Raw genomic sequence first — 20,512 nt, forward strand, 5'->3', positions numbered from 1 at the left:
CACCAAGCTACTGCTTTAGTACATACTGTACGTGCTTCTGAGTCAAAGGTGGATTGTCTTCACATGCAGCCGATGCATACTTCGGTAATGGTACAATCACAGTTTAATCTCAATCACAAAAAGGATTTCTCTCTAATGTCGAAAGTTGTTTGTTCCCACGCTGGTCCTCTTTCCTCTTCACTAAGTCCAATCGCAGAAAAAGAGGCAGCGATTATTTCACAACCTAGCTCATGTAACCACTTCAGCTGTAATATCATATCAGAAGGGCTTACATTGCACTCAGTTGTTGGTGTAATCTTCCAACAAACTTCCAGAGCCTGCAGGCATTGCTCTTATAACATTAAACCAGAGAGGAAATAAGATATCACTGACTTTTTGAACATGATTATCCTGTAGTTATGGTGTCTGGTTGTTGAGTGTATGATTGGTAATAAAAGTGCAATTTAGAGTCAGGCTTTTTATTATCTGCAGGTTGTAGAAACAGCAACATTATGCCTGGGAACTATGAGTTTGTCTGCTAGAAAAGACCATTTTTTTTCTGAATAAAAGTTGAATGAGAAGTGAATCTTCCATATGGCTCTCTAGCTCTACATGCATGTGCTCTTCAAAGCTAATATACTACCTGTGCAGTGTTGTACAAAAGACATCTATCTCTCTGTTTTCTCCCTCTCCCCATCTCCTTTCTTCTCTCTCGGCCTCCTCCTTCATGTACCTGATGTTGAAAGGTGTAACGTCACTAGTTTGACCCAAGACGTCCAGCATCGTATTTCAGCAGCGGCGTCGGCGTCTGTGTTTTGCAACTTGTTAAAAAGAGTACCCCTCTTCTTGGCCCGACACTAACCTCCAATGGACACCATCTCACATTTCACACTCCATTTGCCTCTTTCATGTTTACACCAGCTATAGAAGCCCTAGTGTACTTTGTAGCCCTGACAGGGACGTGTTCATCAAAGGTGATGAACCAGGCTAGCGTACTGTAGCGTTAGCTGCGGGGGGTCACATCTCAGTCTATTGTTTGCGGTATACTTCCACTGCATGTCCCTCTTTTGAACAGCACTGCCTTTATGATACTAGAGACAATGGCTTAAACCTTGTAGAGCTTTGTTAACGTTGCTGTAGCCTCCTCAATACCACAGGTATTACTTGCAGGATACAGTCGGTTGGCACTGAAGACCTCTTTGTTTTGTTTGCCTCATGGGTTGTCTTGTGTTTGTAGAGACGTTTCCACAGAAACAAGAGTTTAATTTCCACGATTGAACAGATTTTCTGCTCCGTTCCACTTCTGTGCAGTTTGCTTTTTTTTGTTTTTTTATCTGCATAGCTTTACTGATCCTATAGGCTTCCATTTTGCTGCTGTGACATGCAGATACAAGCTGTACGTGCACAAACAAACACGTATTACACTGGTTTATGAGTGTATCCTTGTTCTGTTAGTCTGTAAAACACAGGTATGTACGTTCCTCCAGTGTCAGTCTCCAGTGATTTGCAAAGCCAGTGACACATTCCGTTAAATTAGCCCAAGGCCGCTGTGGCGCTGACACAGGGTCAGCCTTTCTTCACGTGTTGAATGGTCAGAAGTTGGACTGACTGATGGTAATTTAATCCTACATCAGTGGCTGGAGGGATTACTGGAAATGTATATGGCAGAAAGCACTAATGTCCTCACAATAGATTAGACATGTTGACATGTGAATGTATGGACGTGAATGAGGCCGCGCACATGTGTGTTTTGCTGTACATGAAAGATCACCTACATTCACATGCACACATTTGTCTGGAGGTGGCATTGCTCACATAGCCCAGAGACTGGAGAGAAGATCAGAGCCCAATTCTTTAACAGTGATGTAACCCAGATCCATGTCAAGAAAACACATTAACAATGTATCCCAGAGTTTTCCACAGGGACCTTTGTAGGGGTCTCGGTCATTATAATCAGCAACCACTGACACTAAGTATACTGTATTTATACTATACTGAAGTGTTTTAGAGTTAAACACGTCTAATGCAATACACAATGTTGTATTTACACACAATAGTTGGTACTATACCTACACCCAGTAAAATGTGACGTAGAATAACAGCAATGCATCTGACCCTGACCTGGGAATTTTAAAGTAGGAAGATTTTAAATTGCATTTTACAAATGAACCCAAACAACCAAAGCTCATAATAAAATAACAATTTAGCACATTAATATTCCAACAAAGTATTAATTAAGTTCAGATTTGCGTGTCTTTAAATGAAAACAAAGAGTTTAAAGAGGTGAATCACTTGTTTGAATGCAACTACTACTAACTAAGACCACACAAACCAGCAATAGATTTACTGGTGCAACCTAATCCATTGTTGTTCTTCTTACATGAACCCCAGTTGTTTTTAACCGTCTGAACAGATGACTCACACGATACACACACACACACACACACACACACATATATGTAAGCACGCACAGATGGTGATTTATTGGGTCAGAAGATGAGGCGGTTGAAGTTGTGCAGGATTGTACGGGTGCCCCCTTTTAAATCCTCTTCTCCTCTCTTCAGAAGAACCAGGGTGCCTCTGCTAAAAAACAGAGGTCAAGGGTCAAGGGATGGTTGGCATGACAACAGACATGGACTTGCCATTGTTGCAATGATCTGGGTCGGTTGGAAAGCTGTGTGTGCGTGTGTTTGCATCTGTGGGGGGCAGACAAATAAAGAGTTACTTTGAGTGTGTGTGTGTGTGTGAGTGTGTTTTTGAGTGTGTGTCTGTGTGCCACTATTAGAGATGCTACACAATAGAAATGGACATTTTTGAAATTCCTCAGTGGAAAGTCTCAAGGACAGTTAACTGTGTCACCAAGGCAGACCTAAACAGGAAACACACACACACACACACACACACAAACAGATGAAGCACAGAGATGGGTATTCTTGCTGCAGCAGCAGGAGCTTTTGTGTTTTGATGTGTGTTAACTACAGGAAATGATGTCATTTAGCTGGACAGTGTGCAGGATGTCAGGTTGTATCGTGATTGTATCTGCCAAGCCACCTGCAAAGATTACATCAGGTTAAACTGAAGCCTAACAGGCAAATAATAGCTGATTTATTGTGCTTCTATTGAATTGTATCACAGCCACAATCATTGTCTCAGTGTAACTGTTCCATCTGAAAAAAAAGGTTTTGTCTTGTAAGACATACTCTAAATGAACACAGATATCTATTTTTGACCCTGGAAACAAATCCTGCCCATTCATGAAGACCAGACAGCGCAACTGAAAGCTCAGGAAAAAGCCGCTTATTGGACTTGAGATTCCATTTGTAAGGCAAGGCAGCTTTAATTAAGGCGCATTTCGTACCAAGGCAACTCAATGTGCTTTACATAAAGACAAAACATTTTAAAAGAACAGCATAAAACAGCATAAAACAAACTTTTTTTTTTTTATGAAAAAAAAGTAAACATTAAACATAGAGTTAAAAGCAAGATCAAAGAAGAATAAAAAAGTAGAGAGAGAAAAGAAAATAGATCAAGTTTAGCTCAGCTGTAAGCACATAAAAAGAGAAATGTTTTTAACCTGGATTTAAATTAATCTTTCAAATAGATCACACACTTTGTTTTAATCATTCAGAATACACAATAATCCAGGCTCACCCACAGTCAAACCAAACCAAACTCTTTGGATGACCATTCCTCATGGTCATATGTGAATTATTATTACTTATTTCTTGTGAGCTCGCAGCATCATAACTGACCAAGCCTCATTTGTAACTTTTCATAAAGTTTAGTTTAGTTTAGAGAGTGGTGACAGAAATGTGACTTTGTGACTACACAGTTATCTAGATATCATTAAACAAGAAGGAACATGCGGAGTCTTAATCACATTTGCCCTCATGATTCACCAGCTATCATTTAAAAATGAGCCAAGTGTGACAGAATGTTTAGTAGTGCTACACTAATTAACTGTAAACCATAGCTACAAATAAACTATAATTAACCTCCATGCATTTCAGATTTTGCAAAGCATGACCTGAGACGTGACAGGCCGGTGTGTTTGCAGTATTTTTCATAATGCTGCACACAGGCTCGATGCCAGACATATTAATAGAGTTACACTGTCTAATATGGGCTGTGATATTTGCAGCTAGTTGTGTATAGACAACATTCCCAGACGAGGCTTAGCTGACTCTTATCACGGACAAGTATCAAAAGTTCACTCTTTCTGCCTCCGCCGTTCCCTGGTCGCTCTCACTCCGGTGCTGTTTACATGGCACGGCTTTAATCATCGGAGCGTAGGTGCAAATTACTTCACAGGATAGCTTGAGGTACTTTCTTTAATATACTGTGTATATTTTTGCACTCCATCCTTGCTGGGCTGAAACTTTTGACGTAACTCGATGACTTAGCAGTATTAAAACCTGTTGGGTTAACTCAAAGAAGGACAGGGCCTGTTTAAGTTTCAATGTGTATGGAAGTGGTTAAAAAAAAACAAAAAAAAACTTGACTTTGACTTTAAGATGCCACTGAGGTGCTATTGCTTCAAATATCCATTCTGTTTGTGCTCTGTGACAAGTCCAACTTAACCCTTTACATGCCCCACCCACTGACTTTAGGGTTGTCTGTCTCTCAACAAATGGACTGTTAGTTCAGACATGAAGCTGCCTTTTGGATGATTTAAAGGTGGATGGAGTCACCATCATGTCTACCATCAATGGGGCTATAATCAATCTGACCAGTTTGTAATGTATAAATGTAAACACATGACAAACCTAGTATCACTCTGCTGTGCTGTTCCCCTCAGCTCCACACAGTTAAAGCAGAAGTAAGCTGAATGTTTGTGTTAATACAAGTCTTAAATAGTTCTATCTTCCGACAGCAATCACTTCTATAGAGTGTTTGGTCTGAAACACGGGTCTGTCAGTCACTCTGCTCTGCTGTAAGCCCAGGAGAAAACTTTCCTTGTATCCTACAACCTTTATCCAATGAGGAGAGAGAACGGCATAAAGGGGCGGTCCTCTCTGTGTGTGCAGCCAAGGGATGCGCGTGAATGTGGTGACGTAGGGACAAGGGCAGGGACTGCTAACTCCATCTGCTGACAGGAAGTTAGCCAAAACCACCGGATCGCTTACTTCTGCTTTAACATCTGTCAGCATTACACCTTTAACATTTTCATTCATTCTAAACCAGTATTGTTCACAGATGCAAATATAAGGAGTACAATCTAGAGCAAAGACTTGATAAATATAAAGTCCAGTTCATATTACTTGATTATAAACCTATAAATGTAGCTTTGTTTCAGCTTTGAACAGCGACCTCAGTAACAGCTACCGCCTTCGTCCTTATGCGTCTGTCTCTGCTCTCTCTGCTCTCTTTGTTGATGTTTCAAGGTTTATTGGGTTTCCAGGATGAGCTGATATACAGTCACACACACACACAGACACACACATGCTGAGAGCCTGTAAGTGTTTTTTGTGTTGTCCTTTATCTTCTTGTGTTTAAGTTTTACTGCTAATAGTCTCAGCCACATGTGTCTTGCCTGGGTGGCTGCAATGACTTAGAGGGACAGACTCATGCCTTCTTAGGTGTTTGACTGTGTCATGGCAACAGGCATGACCACATACACTGTGTGTGTGTGTGTGTTAAGGGACTGCAACATCATGTGTTTCTGCACAGACACAGACGTGGGTATTTTCTCTGCTAAGTGCTTTTTACAAAGGTTAAGTAGTTAGTTTTTGAGGTGAAGGCCCAGACTCTGCAGGGTGTGTTTTTATAGGAAGAGGCCTCGCTAGTCTTTGTTCTCCACAGACCTCAAACAGTTAAGGTTATCATCACATATAAACACACATGTTGCTTTTAAATACAAGGAAATACCGTTTCATTCATTATAAAGCGTAATATTAATGTCTTTTAGACAGAGTTCACGTGTTCTGCCTTTCAGAAAATACATTTTCAGGAGTTTACATTGCTCAGACATATTGACTGTAATTCAATACTGCAGCATGCAAACATGCTTTGTGGTGAAGCTGTCTTTTGGAGAAAAACAAGGAAGCTGGTTTTGGAGCTGTAAATTTCACCTGCTCTTCACGTATCTGTGGTATTTCACAGTGTGACATAAATCTGCCACAGGCCCCCTCGCCCAAAGGCAGCAGCTCATGAGTTGTGGCCTATTGTGTGCGAGGCCGTCGGTGGGGGCGCTTTTGAAGTGGGCACGGAGGAATTATGTTTTGTTATGGATGTCGTTATTGTTGGCAAACCGGCTGCCAGCAGACACAGACACTTCGGCACGCATGCCTTTGTGCGCGCACACACACGCAGGGTGGGCACACACAATAATATTTGTCTTTATTATTTTCTGCTGTCACGCTGTGCATTGATGGGTGCGAACACTGGAGCGACACACTTCAATGCACATGGTGGATGCAAGTGACGTGGCTTTGGGTTTGTGGGCTGCAGGTCTAACGCGGTGTCCCTCTCTCTCACGGTGTCTCTCTCCCAGGAAGGGGGGAGTCTGGTGGACTCCAGCGGGGCTCTGCGGCTCCCGCTCTATACTGCCTGGCTGGAGCTCAATCAGAAGGAGGTAACCTCTGACCTCTAGCCTATAGTCCCCACTGGTGGCTTTTTCCTCCCAGGGTCTCATTTAGTCCCTGCTCTGCTTCTAGTACAGTCTGCTGCTGGACTAACTCTACTTTACAGATAGGTAACAGGTTAAAGGGATAGTTCAACATTTTGGCATATTGGCCCATTGCCATAATCCCTATAGTTTTAGGAGTATAGGTTCGTTACCTTTAATTGTCAGTGCGAGCTATTTTTTAGAGCGGCGGAGCAGAGCCGTGAGCTGCTCAGAGCTACACTACGGAGGCTGATGGGATTTCTTGGTTTCCCTCATCAAACTCATCAAATACACAATCCAACAACTCCACAACGCTCTGGTGGACAAGTTGTGACCTGCACATTCACCACGCTATGAGATAATAACACAACGTTACCAGACAGAGTTGTTTTAGAGGTAAATATAGAGACTGCTTGATGAAAAACTGTCCCCGACGGGAACGCACATCAGCGGTTTTGCATGAATTTACCTCTAAAACAACTCCATCTGGTAACGTTGTGTTATTATCTCATAGTGTGGTGAATGTGCAGCTAACAACTTGTCCACCAGAGCGTTTTGGAGTTGTTGGATTGTGTATTTGATGAGTTTGATGAGGGAAACCAAGAAATCCCATTAGCCTCTGTAGTGTAGCTCTGAGCAGCTCGCGGCTCTGCTCCACCGTTCTAAAAATAGCACCGACAATTAAAGGTAACGAACCTACTGCTATGACTATAGGGAGTATGGCAATGGGCCAATTTGCCTAAATGTTGAACTATCCCTTTAACAATAGGGTGGTAGCTCTGGTCTGGTCTCGGCTGTTGACAGGACTCTAGTGGGTTTTGCTGCTTCTCTGGTTTTGGTTTGGCTGTGGACATTTTGTGGACCTAGTAACTTGGCTTTCTTCTGTCTGTTTCTGATGTCTGGGTGAAGTTAGCTGTTTTTTTGTGAAGTGGCAAAAATGTTTGCTTATTACTGTCGTGTGTCGATCAGCGGAGAGTGCGACGTAATGCATGTGTATCTATGTGTTACGCCCCAGTACTTTGTTGGCCCAGAGGGGCATAACAAGGGACCCAACAATGACCCAAAATACAAAGACAAAGCACTAACTTAACTAAAAGAGATTTAATACAAAATATACAGATACAACCAAGTAGACAAACTAAAACAAAAAGCCATGATGGGAGGCAGGCAAGCCCAGCAGTCCCCAGCACTGCCCCCCCTCTCTGGTGTCAGCTGCAGGGTTCTTAACTCAGTGGACCAGGTGAGCCTCGTTTGGCTGATTGAGGCCTGGGCGGAGCTGTGGAGGAGAAGGGAGAGAGACAGACACACACAAGGCCGAACCCCTATCGGCCATAACACTATGTTACCTGGGTCAGCCTGGTGTTGCATGCTCAGGTCTTACATGCAGGTGGCATAACATCAACACACAGCTCGATCCAGATCTGTTCTTGTGCTGTGTGAATACATCTCTGGATTACACTCACCTGACTTTACTTCCTGAACTCAGCACGTCCAGTTGTAGGCTGCACACATTTGTCATGTATACAGTATCCAGACAGGTTAGAGGTATGGGTGGATTACGCTGGCGAGGCAGGGAGGACAGCTTAGAGAAGGGGATCAAGGTTTTCTCTCACTGAATTACGTCATTGCATCGCTGGTGCATCTTTTTTGGCTTTTATGTGAAAGCTTATACAAATATTCTTGTTATCTTCACATGTAGCTATATCACTGTCCTCCTCCACATCTTTGTCTGCTTCGCTTCTTCGTCAGGCCTGAGGAGCTTACTTATATCAAATAAAAAATGACGCAGTAACGCACTTCTGGCTCATCTGTCAGCTCCCATTCAGGTTTGTTCAGGTGAAATGAACATATCTGAGCTCTGGCAGGTAGACAGACAGACTGACACACAGGTAGGTCTGTCAGTCAGTTGGTCGGTCGACACCCATTAAGCACTGATTGTGTTTTCCTTGGCAGCAGAGAGCTGAAGTACCGATTCTGTCAAAGAGGATTAGGGATCCTCAGAAATGTTCAACGACGGCTGCTGTAATGAGTGTGAATGGAAACCGTGGCAGGGCTGACATGCTGCTGTTTCAAGTCTAACTTAGTTTGAGGGATCTTTATTTGGATTGTACTGTTTGCTCAGCGTTAATGAGAGAATTAACAAAAATAATAGCGGGATAGTATCATGAACAGCAAACTGCTCCACCTGGTGCAGGCTCTCGGCTTTTTAGTGGTCTACAGCCACTCTGATCTACAGGTGTATCTTTTATATGTGTTTGTGTGTATGTGTGTGTGTGTGTGTGTGTGTGTGTGTGTGTGTGTGTGTGTGTGTGTGTGTGTGTGTGTGTGTGTGTGTGTGTGTGTGTGTGTGTGTGTGTGTGTGTGTGTGTGTGTGTGTGTGTGTTTGTGTGTGTGTGTGTGTGTGTGTGTGTGTGTGTGTGTGTGTGTGTGTGTGTGTGTGTGTGTGTGTGTGTGTGTGTGTGTGTGTGTGTGTGTGTGTGTGTGTGTGTGTGTGTGTGTGTGTGTATTTTCATTTATTTATAATATAATAAACATACTTATCATGATTAAGAATCTAGTTTGCTCATTGTTTGGCATGAAATGTGCCTGCACCACAAATGTCAGTATGTATTATGGATATAGGACAAAATATATCATGTAATATGGGCCTGTTAAATACATATCATGATTGATAATTGATGTGAATGTGAAATATTATTTTATTGTAAGAAGAAGACATTTCATCATATAGAATAAATAGGCAACTAAATGTAGTATTTGCAGGTCGAAGTAGAAGATAATGAACATTACTGAGTACAATCCTCAGGTTACATGAGTAACGCTGGTTCTGTGAGTAGACGTTTTACTATGAGATAGATCCCTTATACATTCACATGAGCACTTACTTCATTATGATAGCCCTGCACTGGGACAAGGTGTGTGATCTTTTCTTGAACCAGATCAAAGTGCGACAATCCACAACATCAACTGCGTGTTTATCTTTGTTACCATGACAATGAGGGTCCAGTAGGCTTGCTGTTTAATTCAAATATAGGGAGGAGCAACTTTTATGGTCATGTATGGAGAGTCTGTTGACCAGAGCCCCCTCGTCTTTACACTTCATACGTACTCAGTGTCACTTCAAAGCCCAGCTGCTCTTTATACATATCTCCAGGCTAACAAGATAAACTGTCCTCAAACTCTGGGGGCTAGTTGCCTGGGAAACCAGTACTACAACTGCCTTCACTGTAGGTGAGCTCCGACTTGTTTGACCAAACAGTAGATTCTTTTTTACTTGTTAGGCAAGGCAATTTTATTTGTATAGCCCATTTTTACAAACAGTTTGTCTCAAAGGGCTTTACACAGCATCATAACAGCATCCTCTGACCTCTGACCCTCACATCCACTGAGGAAAAACTCCCAAGAAAAAAAAGGGAGACACCTCAGGGTGAGCAACAGGGGAGGGATCCCCCACCCAGAACAGGCAGACGTACAATAGATGTTGTTACAGACAAGAAAACAGTTAACAACATGGAATATGGAAAAACATGGAAATGGAATAGGTCAGTAAACAAGAGCTGATGAAGGCAGCTACTGGTGGGCGGGCTGGGCCTTCATAAAGGAACTGCAGGGAGAGCCGGTCAGCTTGGGGGGGGGGGGGTGCATACAATGGTTAAGCTTTATGGAACAAGCAACTGTCAATTAAGATCAATTAAGTGTTGTTCGTCTTATAGCTGCAGGTAGAACTGAAGCAACATCCAACAATATAACTCCCAACAAAGACATTTTAACAGATACAGTAGCTAGTTATTAGTGTGTTCTCAAAATGAGCAGTGTCAACGAGATCTGAAAAGTTTTCAGTCTTTAACACACACATAGGTTGAACCTTTATATGCAGGTGTGTGTGCGAGTGTGCAGCGCTGTGTCATCGAGGTATGAAGATAAATCTGATAAATCTGACACCACAGACCGCCCTCATACACGACCAGCTAACTCACTACATCCCTATCTCTGTGTCATGTCTATCTATTTCTCCTCACCCTCTCCCATTTTTACATTCCTTCCCCACTCTTCTGTGATGCGTGGGAGTGTGTGTGTGTGTGTGTGTGTGTGTGTGTGTGTGTGTGTGTGTGTGTGTGTGTGTGTGTGTGTGTGTGTGTGTGTGTGTGTGTGTGTGTGTGTGTGTGTGTGTGTGTGTGTGTGTGTCTGTGTGTGTGTGTGTGTCTGTGTGTGTCTCTGTGTGTGTGTGTGTGTGTCTGTGTGTGTCTCTGTGTGTGTGTGTGTGTGTGTGTGTGTGTCTGTGTGTGTCTCTGTGTGTGTGTGTGTGTGTCTGTGTGTGTCTCTGTGTGTGTGTGTGTGTGTCACAAAGGAGGAAATTTCACACAGCTCACCTAGCATGACCTAAAAATCTCCTGTTAACGCTGAGAGAGGCAGGCAGAGGAATTTTGGGGAGAAGAGAGAAGAGGAGATAAACTGCTGTGTAGGAAGTGGAGGGAGAGAGATGGAGTCCATCTAGTTTATACCCACTCTCAACTTCTGACGCTAATGTATCTCCCTCCTTTCTTGCTTCGCCTCTCCGTCTCCTCATCCTTCTCTCTTATCTTGTCCCACTTATGTATATCGTTCATCTCTTATGCGATTCCTATCAGGCCCAGCTTTTCCTGCCAAACATTAACATCATTCCTGGAGCTCCTCAGAGCTGTTAACATAATGGTGAGATGGTCACTGTAGAGGCACTTATGCCAAGAGGTAGATGAGAGAAGTGATACCACTGTTTTATCTGTAAACTAAATATGAAGGTATAGAGCCAGGAGGGGATTAGCCTAGTTTAGCATTGAGAGCATGGAAAACCCACAACCTGCTGTTTTTACTCATTGGCTCTTTCTTTATCTTAAAGAAAAACTACATATAACACACTAAATAGTCAGGTTTATATGTTTACAGAGGAAATCCTTCAAATTCACAGTTCTATAGTTTCAGACTGTGGATTATTGAATTAAGTTGTATTTACATATTTATTGTCCCAGAGGGGCAGTGGGGTTTACAGCAGCCTCAAACACATAAAAACACTAAAGAACAGTGAAAATAGTATGAATACAGAAATACAATTAACACATAGATGGCATCAGTAATTTACAGCTGATTAAGATATTTAACAGCTGATGGAATGAATGATCTCAGAAATCACATTAAAGTCACATCAACATGCTAAAAAAGTTTCATCAGAATAAAAAAAACTTCTGGTTTAAAATCAAAACAAATTGTAAGTAAATCTGATCTACAATAAGGAAGAAAAAACTGACCAGAGACCAAAGCTGCCTGTAAGATGTGCTCAAACAAATGGGTGAAGGTATCAATCAGAAGGTAATACCATTGATGTCAGTGTATATGTGCAGGTGTCCATGTTAGTGGAGTTGTAGATGGACTTTCTGAAGTTGTTCCCAACGGGATTCAGTTACACTCTCCTCACTTGTTGTGTCGTCTGCACATTTCTTTTGCTGCTTGAAAGCTACACAGCAACAATGGCCGCCGTCCATCTGTTACACTGACAGACAGACGTGTGATGACGTGACACATGTGGCATGACGGCTTCAACATGGGACATCGTAGCCCTGTGTGTGTGTGTGTGTGTGTGTGTGTGTGTGTGTGTGTGTGTGTGTGTGTGTGTGTGTGTGTGTGTGTGTGTGTGTGTGTGTGTGTGTGTGTGTGTGTGTGTGTGTGTGTGTGTGTGTGTGTGTGTGTGTGTGTGTGTTTGAATAATTCACTCTTCTAGGTTTACATAGCCAGAGGGTAGGTGAGGTAATGTGGACATGACACAGGTTGTTGCTGCCAGAGGGAGGATGGGACACACTAGCCTGTGCATGACAGAGCCAAAAACACACACACACACACACAGCTTAAAGCATCAAGAGATATCACATTTTCAAAAGTCCATCAAGTTTCATTCTCATCCAGGAGAAACAGAAACAATGGCATTTCCTCAGGCCAGCCCAAATCAAATACAGGACAGCGCGCTCCGTTTTCCTTTATTATCAAAATGAACTCCCTGGCTGTCTGCAGCTCTGGTAGCCGCTTCCTGCCTCACACACACACACACACACACACACACACACACACACACACACACACACGATGCTTACTCACTCAACACACATGCTCAAACACATTCTGCAGACATCCTTCCCATACTCCCAAAACACACACACAAACACATAATCACCAGTGAACATTCCCTCCATCCCACCCTCCACACACACACACACACACACACACACACACACACACACACACACACACACACACACACACACACACAGGTCATTAGCTGCTCATTTTGACAGTGTTAAGGTGTTTTTTGACGAATATGTCGAACCGTGTTTTTGCGTGTAACTGGATCTGTGCAGCCAGATCTTCATCCTGGCTGCAGGGCTGATTGAGTTGTCATGTGGTGTTTGACAGGCAGCCCGCTGGTAAGAGAGGTGTCAGTGTGTGTCTGTGTTGGTGGGAAAGAGATGGGGTGTGTGTGTTTGGGTGGGTCTTTGTCCTGCGTCTGGGTTCAGAAAAAGAGTGGGTGTTTTGAGAACAGTTGGCAGAATTTTAGGTGTTTTACTTCATGTGTATGTGAAAGGGGTTTTTTCCTTGTGTGTGTCCTTGTGTGTGTGTGCGTGCACTTTCCCACCCGCTCGTGTCCTCTCCCTTTCTCGCCTTTGTGGCTAGCTGTGGGGATCAAGTGCGTTACCATGGCTGCAGCAAGCCTATCGCCCCTGGAGACGACACCTTAGAGAGAGGGAATCTTCAGCAGCTCAGAGTGGAGGTGGAGGGTGAATGAGAGACTCTCATGGGGCCCCCAAAGTGAGGGGCCAAGTGCACTCTCAAATGAGGGGTCAGAGAGAAGCCTGAAACTATATACAGTGGTACTGGTCTTCATTAGACCTGTTTTCACCTCAGTGAGAAGTAGCGACATGACACCCAGGGGTCAGGAGTGAAGAGACGTTTACAAAGAAACTAAGAATTCATCTTATGTGGAATTAGAGAGAGTCCTGAGTGAGATGATTCAATCACGAGGGCTTTCTAAACTGGCTAGGACTAAAATACACTGAAGTGGTTTGACGTAAGGACGGATTTGAATTCACAAACACTTTTAAAGCGTTTTAAGTGTTAATGTAGTTTGTAGTTATTCTTAGAAGAAAGCGAGCAGACATGAGAAAAATGTCTTTGAGTCTTTATAGTTTGGCTTCTTCTTCATTAAGACAACAAGACGTCTCATCCACGTCCAGTTTTAGTTTTCACCCTCTACAGCTGTTTTCTACTTGTTGTTTACATGTTCTACTTTCTATGGTCATTTAAGTGTAAAGAACAACTTAGAAAAAAAGATAGGTCATCTATTAAGTTTTTCTTAGTTTTATGCATCTAATGCTTCTTACATTTTTTCTTCTTCCATTACAAGTTACTTCCTTTGTAGTGTTGTTTAGACAGCAATGTAGATTAGGGTTATATGAATTAGTTGCAGTCTGGGCCTGGTTGTATGCATGATGGAATTAAAATAATAATAAACTATAAAAAGCATGAGCTTGAGTAACAGCTGCAGTATTGCTCCTATATCCCAGACATATTTCACACACTAAATGCACGTAGTGACACATATAGTGTACATCATCACATCAGCACATGTAACAGCTGCAGCCCCTGAGATGTTGTGCTGTGGGTCCATTATGTGTGACATGTGGGAAGCTCTTTCTCCCTCACCGTGTTTTGCTTCCCGGCTTCCTCTGTCTTTATCTCATCCCTCGTTCGCTTGACTGAATTCTAAAGCAACGATAAGATTGTGATCAGTGTGACTTCGGATTCACATGAAGAGTCTTTCATCTGCCTTTTGTAGCGGTGGAGGAGCCTTTATGCAGTTATCACACTTTCCCTCTCATTTTCATTCGCATGCTAGTTTTTGAAAAGTAATTTGGAGTTCATTGTTCGACTTTACCCATATTTCTATGATGTTATTGTAGAGAATAATTCAGCACCATACATGTATGTCTTGCCTTAATTAAGAGAGCGAGAAAAAAAGGGGGATAAGCAAATATTTCCTCTGGGATAGTTTTAATGTCACACCTTCATAGTGTCTGGTCAAATCAAACTCCTCTACTTTTTAGTGTCTTTTCCTTCACCATCATTCTCGTTCTTTGACCATTTTGGGAGTTTGTGTTCAGCTCTTCATTGTAGTCCTGCTGCTGGCTGCTCAGTGCCAACATTTTCTCCAGCTTCAAGCCACAGGCTCTGCTGCTTTCTGAACAAAGCTAGACCAGACTTTTTTTTGTTCCTCCACATGGTTGCCCACAGGGACATTCAGCCATGCATATTTCACAGCAGGGTAATGCATAAGGACATCCTAATTACCAGGGATGTGTTTAATCACACTTTTGTCCTTGAGTCTGTGTGAATATCCAAACCTGCTGAGTACATAGTATTTATTTCAATTTCAATTTCAATTTCAAAAACTTTATTATCCACAGAGTGGAAATTCCTCTTTGGTTTCACCATATACATGTCTCATTTATTGCAATTCCCCCACCTGAGTGCAGCTATGACACACATTTCCTGAAGTGCAGTCCACGTGGTTCCAGGAAATAGAATCAATGTTACATAACCACATGATAATAAATCATGACACTTGAAGTTTTTCAAACACACCGTCCCTTCGTTTTCTTCTTTGAGTTACGGTGCGCGAGCCAACGCAGGGAGGCCCCGACATGAGTTTACTGGTTCACGCGTGGGCCGCCTCAGGTTACTATGGTGATGGATGGGGCTGGACAGTGGGTTGGTTTTACACAAGTAGGCACCTGCAGGTACCTGTGAAGACGGGTGTGGTTTCCCTGCAGCTTGTTTGATGTATGGTCCAGATACAAGGTGCACAGACTGGTCCATGTTAGTGACTCTAGAAAGGAAAAAAGGAAACATTCGACCAGAAATGATGAATCCTGACACAATACATTTTCAATCATATTTTTTTAAATTACAGAATATTATCATTTTAAAACAGGTAGAGGTAGTTAGGTAGGGGTAGAGATGTTATGTAAAACAGCAGCAAAGAATGTTTTATGTAAATGTACATTTTTAGAGATTTTAGAAGTTTCACAGCTTGGTCATTCACTCTTCTTTTTTTTAAAGAAAATGTTAAGAAAGTGAGCTTAGAAGTGGCAGAGAACGAAAACAGCAGAAGTATCAGAGGTCCTGTTTGTCTTCATGGAGAGTGTGAAAGTGTTTTTCTGTGGAATCAGTGGAAACAGGGCATGAGGATGGGAGTGGCAGCGACAAACTACAATGCAACTCCCTGTGGGGAGGAAAATATGCCGAACCGGAGCCCACCTGAGCCAAAATACAAGACACTGCTCCCCTCTGTTGTTTTGTATTTTTTAATACCCGTCTGCCAGCCTCTCCTTTGTCTTTCCCTTTCGGGCTCTGATTTCTGGTCAGTCTACTTCCCTATTTTTGTCTGTTGCTCTATCTTTTCTGTTTTCGCCCTCTTTTTTTTCCTCCTCCTTTGCTGCGTCCCGCCCCACCAGTATCTCATTACTCTAATCCTATTTATGTGGGAGACAAACACATGCACACATATTGTCTATCTATCCAGCCCTCTCTCTTCCCCCTCCTCTCTTCCGTTACTTTTATCTACCTTTCTCTCATTTCATACAAAATGCAACAAACTGCCTGAAAATGCAGCTGTGAAAATATATTGAGGCAATTTAATTTCCTGAGCAATATAAATGAAAAAAGTTACAACTTTTACTTTACATTTTGTAACATAGGCCTTAAAAAGAGACGCCACCTTGGTGGTTTGAAAGTCTCTCTTGTTATCACTCAACCTGTCAGCCTTAAAGTACCCAGGGTGCCTTATGTAAACATCCCTGTGATCAGATCTGGGATCTGTTTTCCCATTGTTGCGTTGTTGTAGTCTACAGGAGAGAGTAGACCTTTTAACCATTTCCTTTACTGGGAGCCACAAAAGAGTAATTGTAAAATATAGGATTGTATCTGTTGGTAAACCTGTCACCAGGTCACTCATGTTTTACCAACTTTATGTCTTGTCTTTTCATTTTAATGAAAAGAGTTATTATTCCCAATTGGTTGAAACATTTTAAAGGTAAACTCGACTCAAAAACCTTCTGCCTCTGGTTCCAAGTCCACATGAAGGAAATGCCCCATTGAACTTCGGTCTCAGGTTAGATATTACAAGAACTAAAGCGATTTGGTGGCCTGATTTTCTAAGCTGATCCACATTTTCTCAGATCAACATTTGTCGGCCACAAGCCTTGATGAAGGAATTAGCCTACTTTGTAATCAGTAGGTGCGAGGAAATGCACAATGGGCTTTTTGTCGCCTTAAGCCAGCGGGGGCCTGTGTGCCTCTACTGCAGGTTGGCTAAAGTCAGCTCCACATTGTTTGTATCGTGCTGACCCACAGTGAAGGAGCACCAAAGGCCGGCTCGCTCGGATTGAATGACAAGAAACAAAGAAATAAATCAAGCATTAAATTTGAACTAAACTCTGTCCGTGGAGGTAATTTACCATAACAATCCAGTGTAAAAACAACCAGGTGGACAAGAAGAGATGCTTGTAGTGTAGAACTGTGGTTCCCTGTCTTTGTCAGTACCCGCACAGTCCCTGTATCAACACCACCAGTCATTCTGCCATATTTACATTTATTTTTCAAACTAAAACTGGTATAACAAATGTTGTATGATGGTTAACTTTACACTACATTGTTACATTTGACTGTATTAACAGTTTTCTGAAGTCTCTTTAAGTTTTAAAACCATCATTGGGAGAAGCTAAATCCTTTACTTTTAGCTCTTTCAGCCATTTTACATTTCTCGTAGCTAACTATCTCAACTGTCTATCTAGTATTTCATTTAACCAACATTTTTAGTGCTAATCTAGCATTTATTATCACCATATGTCCATGACTTCTTGCCAACAATGAGAACAATGTAGACATTTCCTATAGCTAACTATTGCAGTCATTCATGCATCACCTCTAGCAAACTGTCTACTCAAATTAACGCTTAGCCATTACTTTTAGTGCTTTTGACCATTGCCATCACTTGTAGTTAATGATTTATCCATAACATTTAGCTATTGTCACTTATTTTCAATATTTTAAACTAACTCTAATGTTCATTCCACAATTTAGCTAATTCAGTAATAATGTATGGGTTTTAGTTCACTAGATCCTTCTACTTCCACTAACATCCATTTACTGTATCTGTTGCTTTTACAGTAGCTAACTGCTATCCATTATTCAATCCTTTTAGCTATTTCAATTATTTACTAACTATTCTAAAAGCTAACATTAGTAAACATTAGTTAGCTAACTGGCTTCGCCTCTCTGCTTGCTTGCTTTTTTTGTTGATCAATAACTGATGCAGTCTTTATCTGATTTGATTTTTCAGCCAAACATCGGGCGTCTAGGCATCCCTCACGGACCCTCTGGAGAAAAGGTGGCTGTGGTCGCAGTGGACGACTGTGACATCTCCATGGCGATTCGCTTTGGGAAGCAAATCGGCAACTACTCCTGTGCTGCCCAGGGCACCCAGACCGGACAGAAGAAGTAGGGTGTTTTTTGTTGTTGTTTTTTTGTGTGTGTGTCTTTCTCTTTCTCTTTCATTCATGTTTTTCCCTCACACACACTTGACTTTATGCAGGAAAAAATGTATATCAAGCAAGTATTTTGAATGACAGGCCTAAACTTATGAACTTCATTTGGCCCTGTATTTAAATATATATGTACTTCCCTTCAGGAAGAAACTAATAGGAAAATATGTTGCACTCCGGGGCTATGTTTGACTTCATTACAACTTATTACACAACTGTCATCCTCGCTTCCTTTTGTCTTTTAATCTCTGTGCTGATGTGGTGGCCCCTCTGCTGTCAGACACAGCCTTAGACAACCAGAAGCTCATCTAAACCCAGGCTTAATGCGCCTTATTCTGTGTTTACCAGGGACTAATTGATTCTTATTTTTATTGCGTGAGAGTTTTTTTTAATGAGTCTTTTGGAAAGCTAACATGCTGAGACACATTTAGTATTCAGAGGGTAGAGAGAGAGAAAGAGAAAGAGAAAGAGAGACTTCAAAGAGGAGTTAATGAGGTTGCATTCCTCTAGGAACTTGTTGCACAGGTTGCATGCGCTGAGAGGCGTTTAGATTGTACTTTAAGTATGTCAAGCACGAGTTTACAAACATACATTACACCAGTGCATCATGCAGTGCAGCAAGCGGCTGAAGGTTTTCCCTTTGGGAACTATCCTGACATGATCCAGACTGTCACAAGACGGAGGAGGGAACCAGTCTGTCTCAGTGCTGCTGCCAGTGACTGTAAACGTCTCTCTGAGTGGTCGGTCAGACTGCTCTGTTTTTACTTGATTTCCTGCCAAAGGTGCTGGGTGCTATGGTTCAACAAGCACGATGTTGTACAAGCCACTTGATCAAACATTAGAAACTGGTTTATTTGTTGTCTGTATATGGCCTGCATTCAGGATGGGAATCACTGGCTACAGATATGAGGGGGTTAATATCTGTTGATGTCTGGCCATATATAGAAAGTAAATGTGATTTCAGGCTTCATCTGTCATGGCATCTAATGTCAGTGTATGTATTGTACTGAAAATACTGATAGACTCAGACATTGCATTATTAAGCTAGATTTAAACCATCATCACTTTTCTACATGTGTAGTTTTACTTTACCACCAGTCCTCTCCCTGCAAAGATTCTCCTAGAAAATGCATTTCAGTATTTGAATAAATTAAATTTAAATACTGACATATTCATGCATAACATTTGAATATTTAAATGAGCCATTATTCTCCATTGGCATTTCCAAATAAAAAACACTGTCTGATGTTATGATGTATACTGTTGCTCTAAAATCATTTCCCCTCTGTGAATTCCTGAAAGACCCTTTGAATAAGCTCCACATGCTCCTGGCCGGGCAACAGTGTTTGTACTATACATGCACACAATTCATACATTCAGCGATTTGGACTTTTTTTGTGCAGCACATTAAATCTCAAAGGCCTGTGCGTTTTGATCTTAAGGGGCTGGAGGGATGAAAGCAGCTCCCTACATGGCCTACTGTGTTGATGCTGAGTAGCTGTTCACCTTGCACAGCTTATACCAGTCATGCCAATCGTCCGTGCCTGACCTCTCTTATCCTTTCTGGGGTAAAGTCTGGGCATCAATAGGCCGTTACAGTTCTCAAACATTCACAGTCTGGGTTTATTCCTCGTTGACTTTGAATCTTTTACCGTAGATCTGGGCAACCAAAGAATTTCAACCTTTATTCAACTATGTTATTCTTATCACTTGTCCCTTGTCGTCTGCAGGTCACTGGACTTAACAGGACCGCTGTTGCTAGGTGGCGTTCCCAACCTGCCGGAGGACTTCCCGGTCAGGAACAGAGACTTCGTGGGCTGCATGAGAAACCTCAGAATCGACAGCAAACCCATCGACATGGCCAGCTACATCGCTAACAACGGCACCGCAGAAGGTCGGACATACTGTATATAGACACTGTAAACCGAAGCCACGTCCAGAGCGGTGGAGTGAAAGTGCCTAGAGCTCCATAAACAGATACCTTCTTTTGTATACACTGATATTAATATTTGTTTTAATGCATTTTAATCTTCAGGTTGTCCTGCAAAGAAAAACTTCTGCACAAATGAGGTGTGTCTGAACGGAGGAGTGTGTGTCAGCAAGTGGAACACCTACAGCTGCGAGTGCCCGACTGGTTACGGTGGCAAGAACTGTGATCAAGGTAAAAAGAATTAACTCTTGTCTGTATTTCTGTTTCTATGGCAGCGTGTACATTTGTCTCATCTGTGTGCACGTGTGTGTGTTTACCTGCAGAAAATGTGTACATGCATGTACATTTTCAGGAAATACTGTGTGTGTGTGT

The 20,512-nt window shown here is 42.2% G+C and overlaps 1 protein-coding gene across 1 annotated transcript in view; it reads left to right on the top strand.

The window, feature by feature from the left end:
* The window catches only part of celsr1a (cadherin EGF LAG seven-pass G-type receptor 1a), a gene marked incomplete at its 3' end in the record, with an annotated part of 97,647 nt that overhangs the window by 50,984 nt on the left and 26,151 nt on the right, over window positions 1–20,512 (top strand). Inside the window, exons 7-10 of the mRNA XM_083999879.1 lie at window positions 6,473–6,553; window positions 18,009–18,166; window positions 19,941–20,104; window positions 20,246–20,371. Of these exons, the coding sequence (XP_083856005.1) occupies window positions 6,473–6,553; window positions 18,009–18,166; window positions 19,941–20,104; window positions 20,246–20,371 (529 nt within the window). The remainder of the gene's footprint in view (window positions 1–6,472; window positions 6,554–18,008; window positions 18,167–19,940; window positions 20,105–20,245; window positions 20,372–20,512) is intronic.

This window comes from Trachurus trachurus (genome assembly GCF_905171665.1).
Source record: "Trachurus trachurus genome assembly, chromosome: 23".
Taxonomy (NCBI): Eukaryota; Metazoa; Chordata; class Actinopteri; order Carangiformes; family Carangidae; genus Trachurus; species Trachurus trachurus.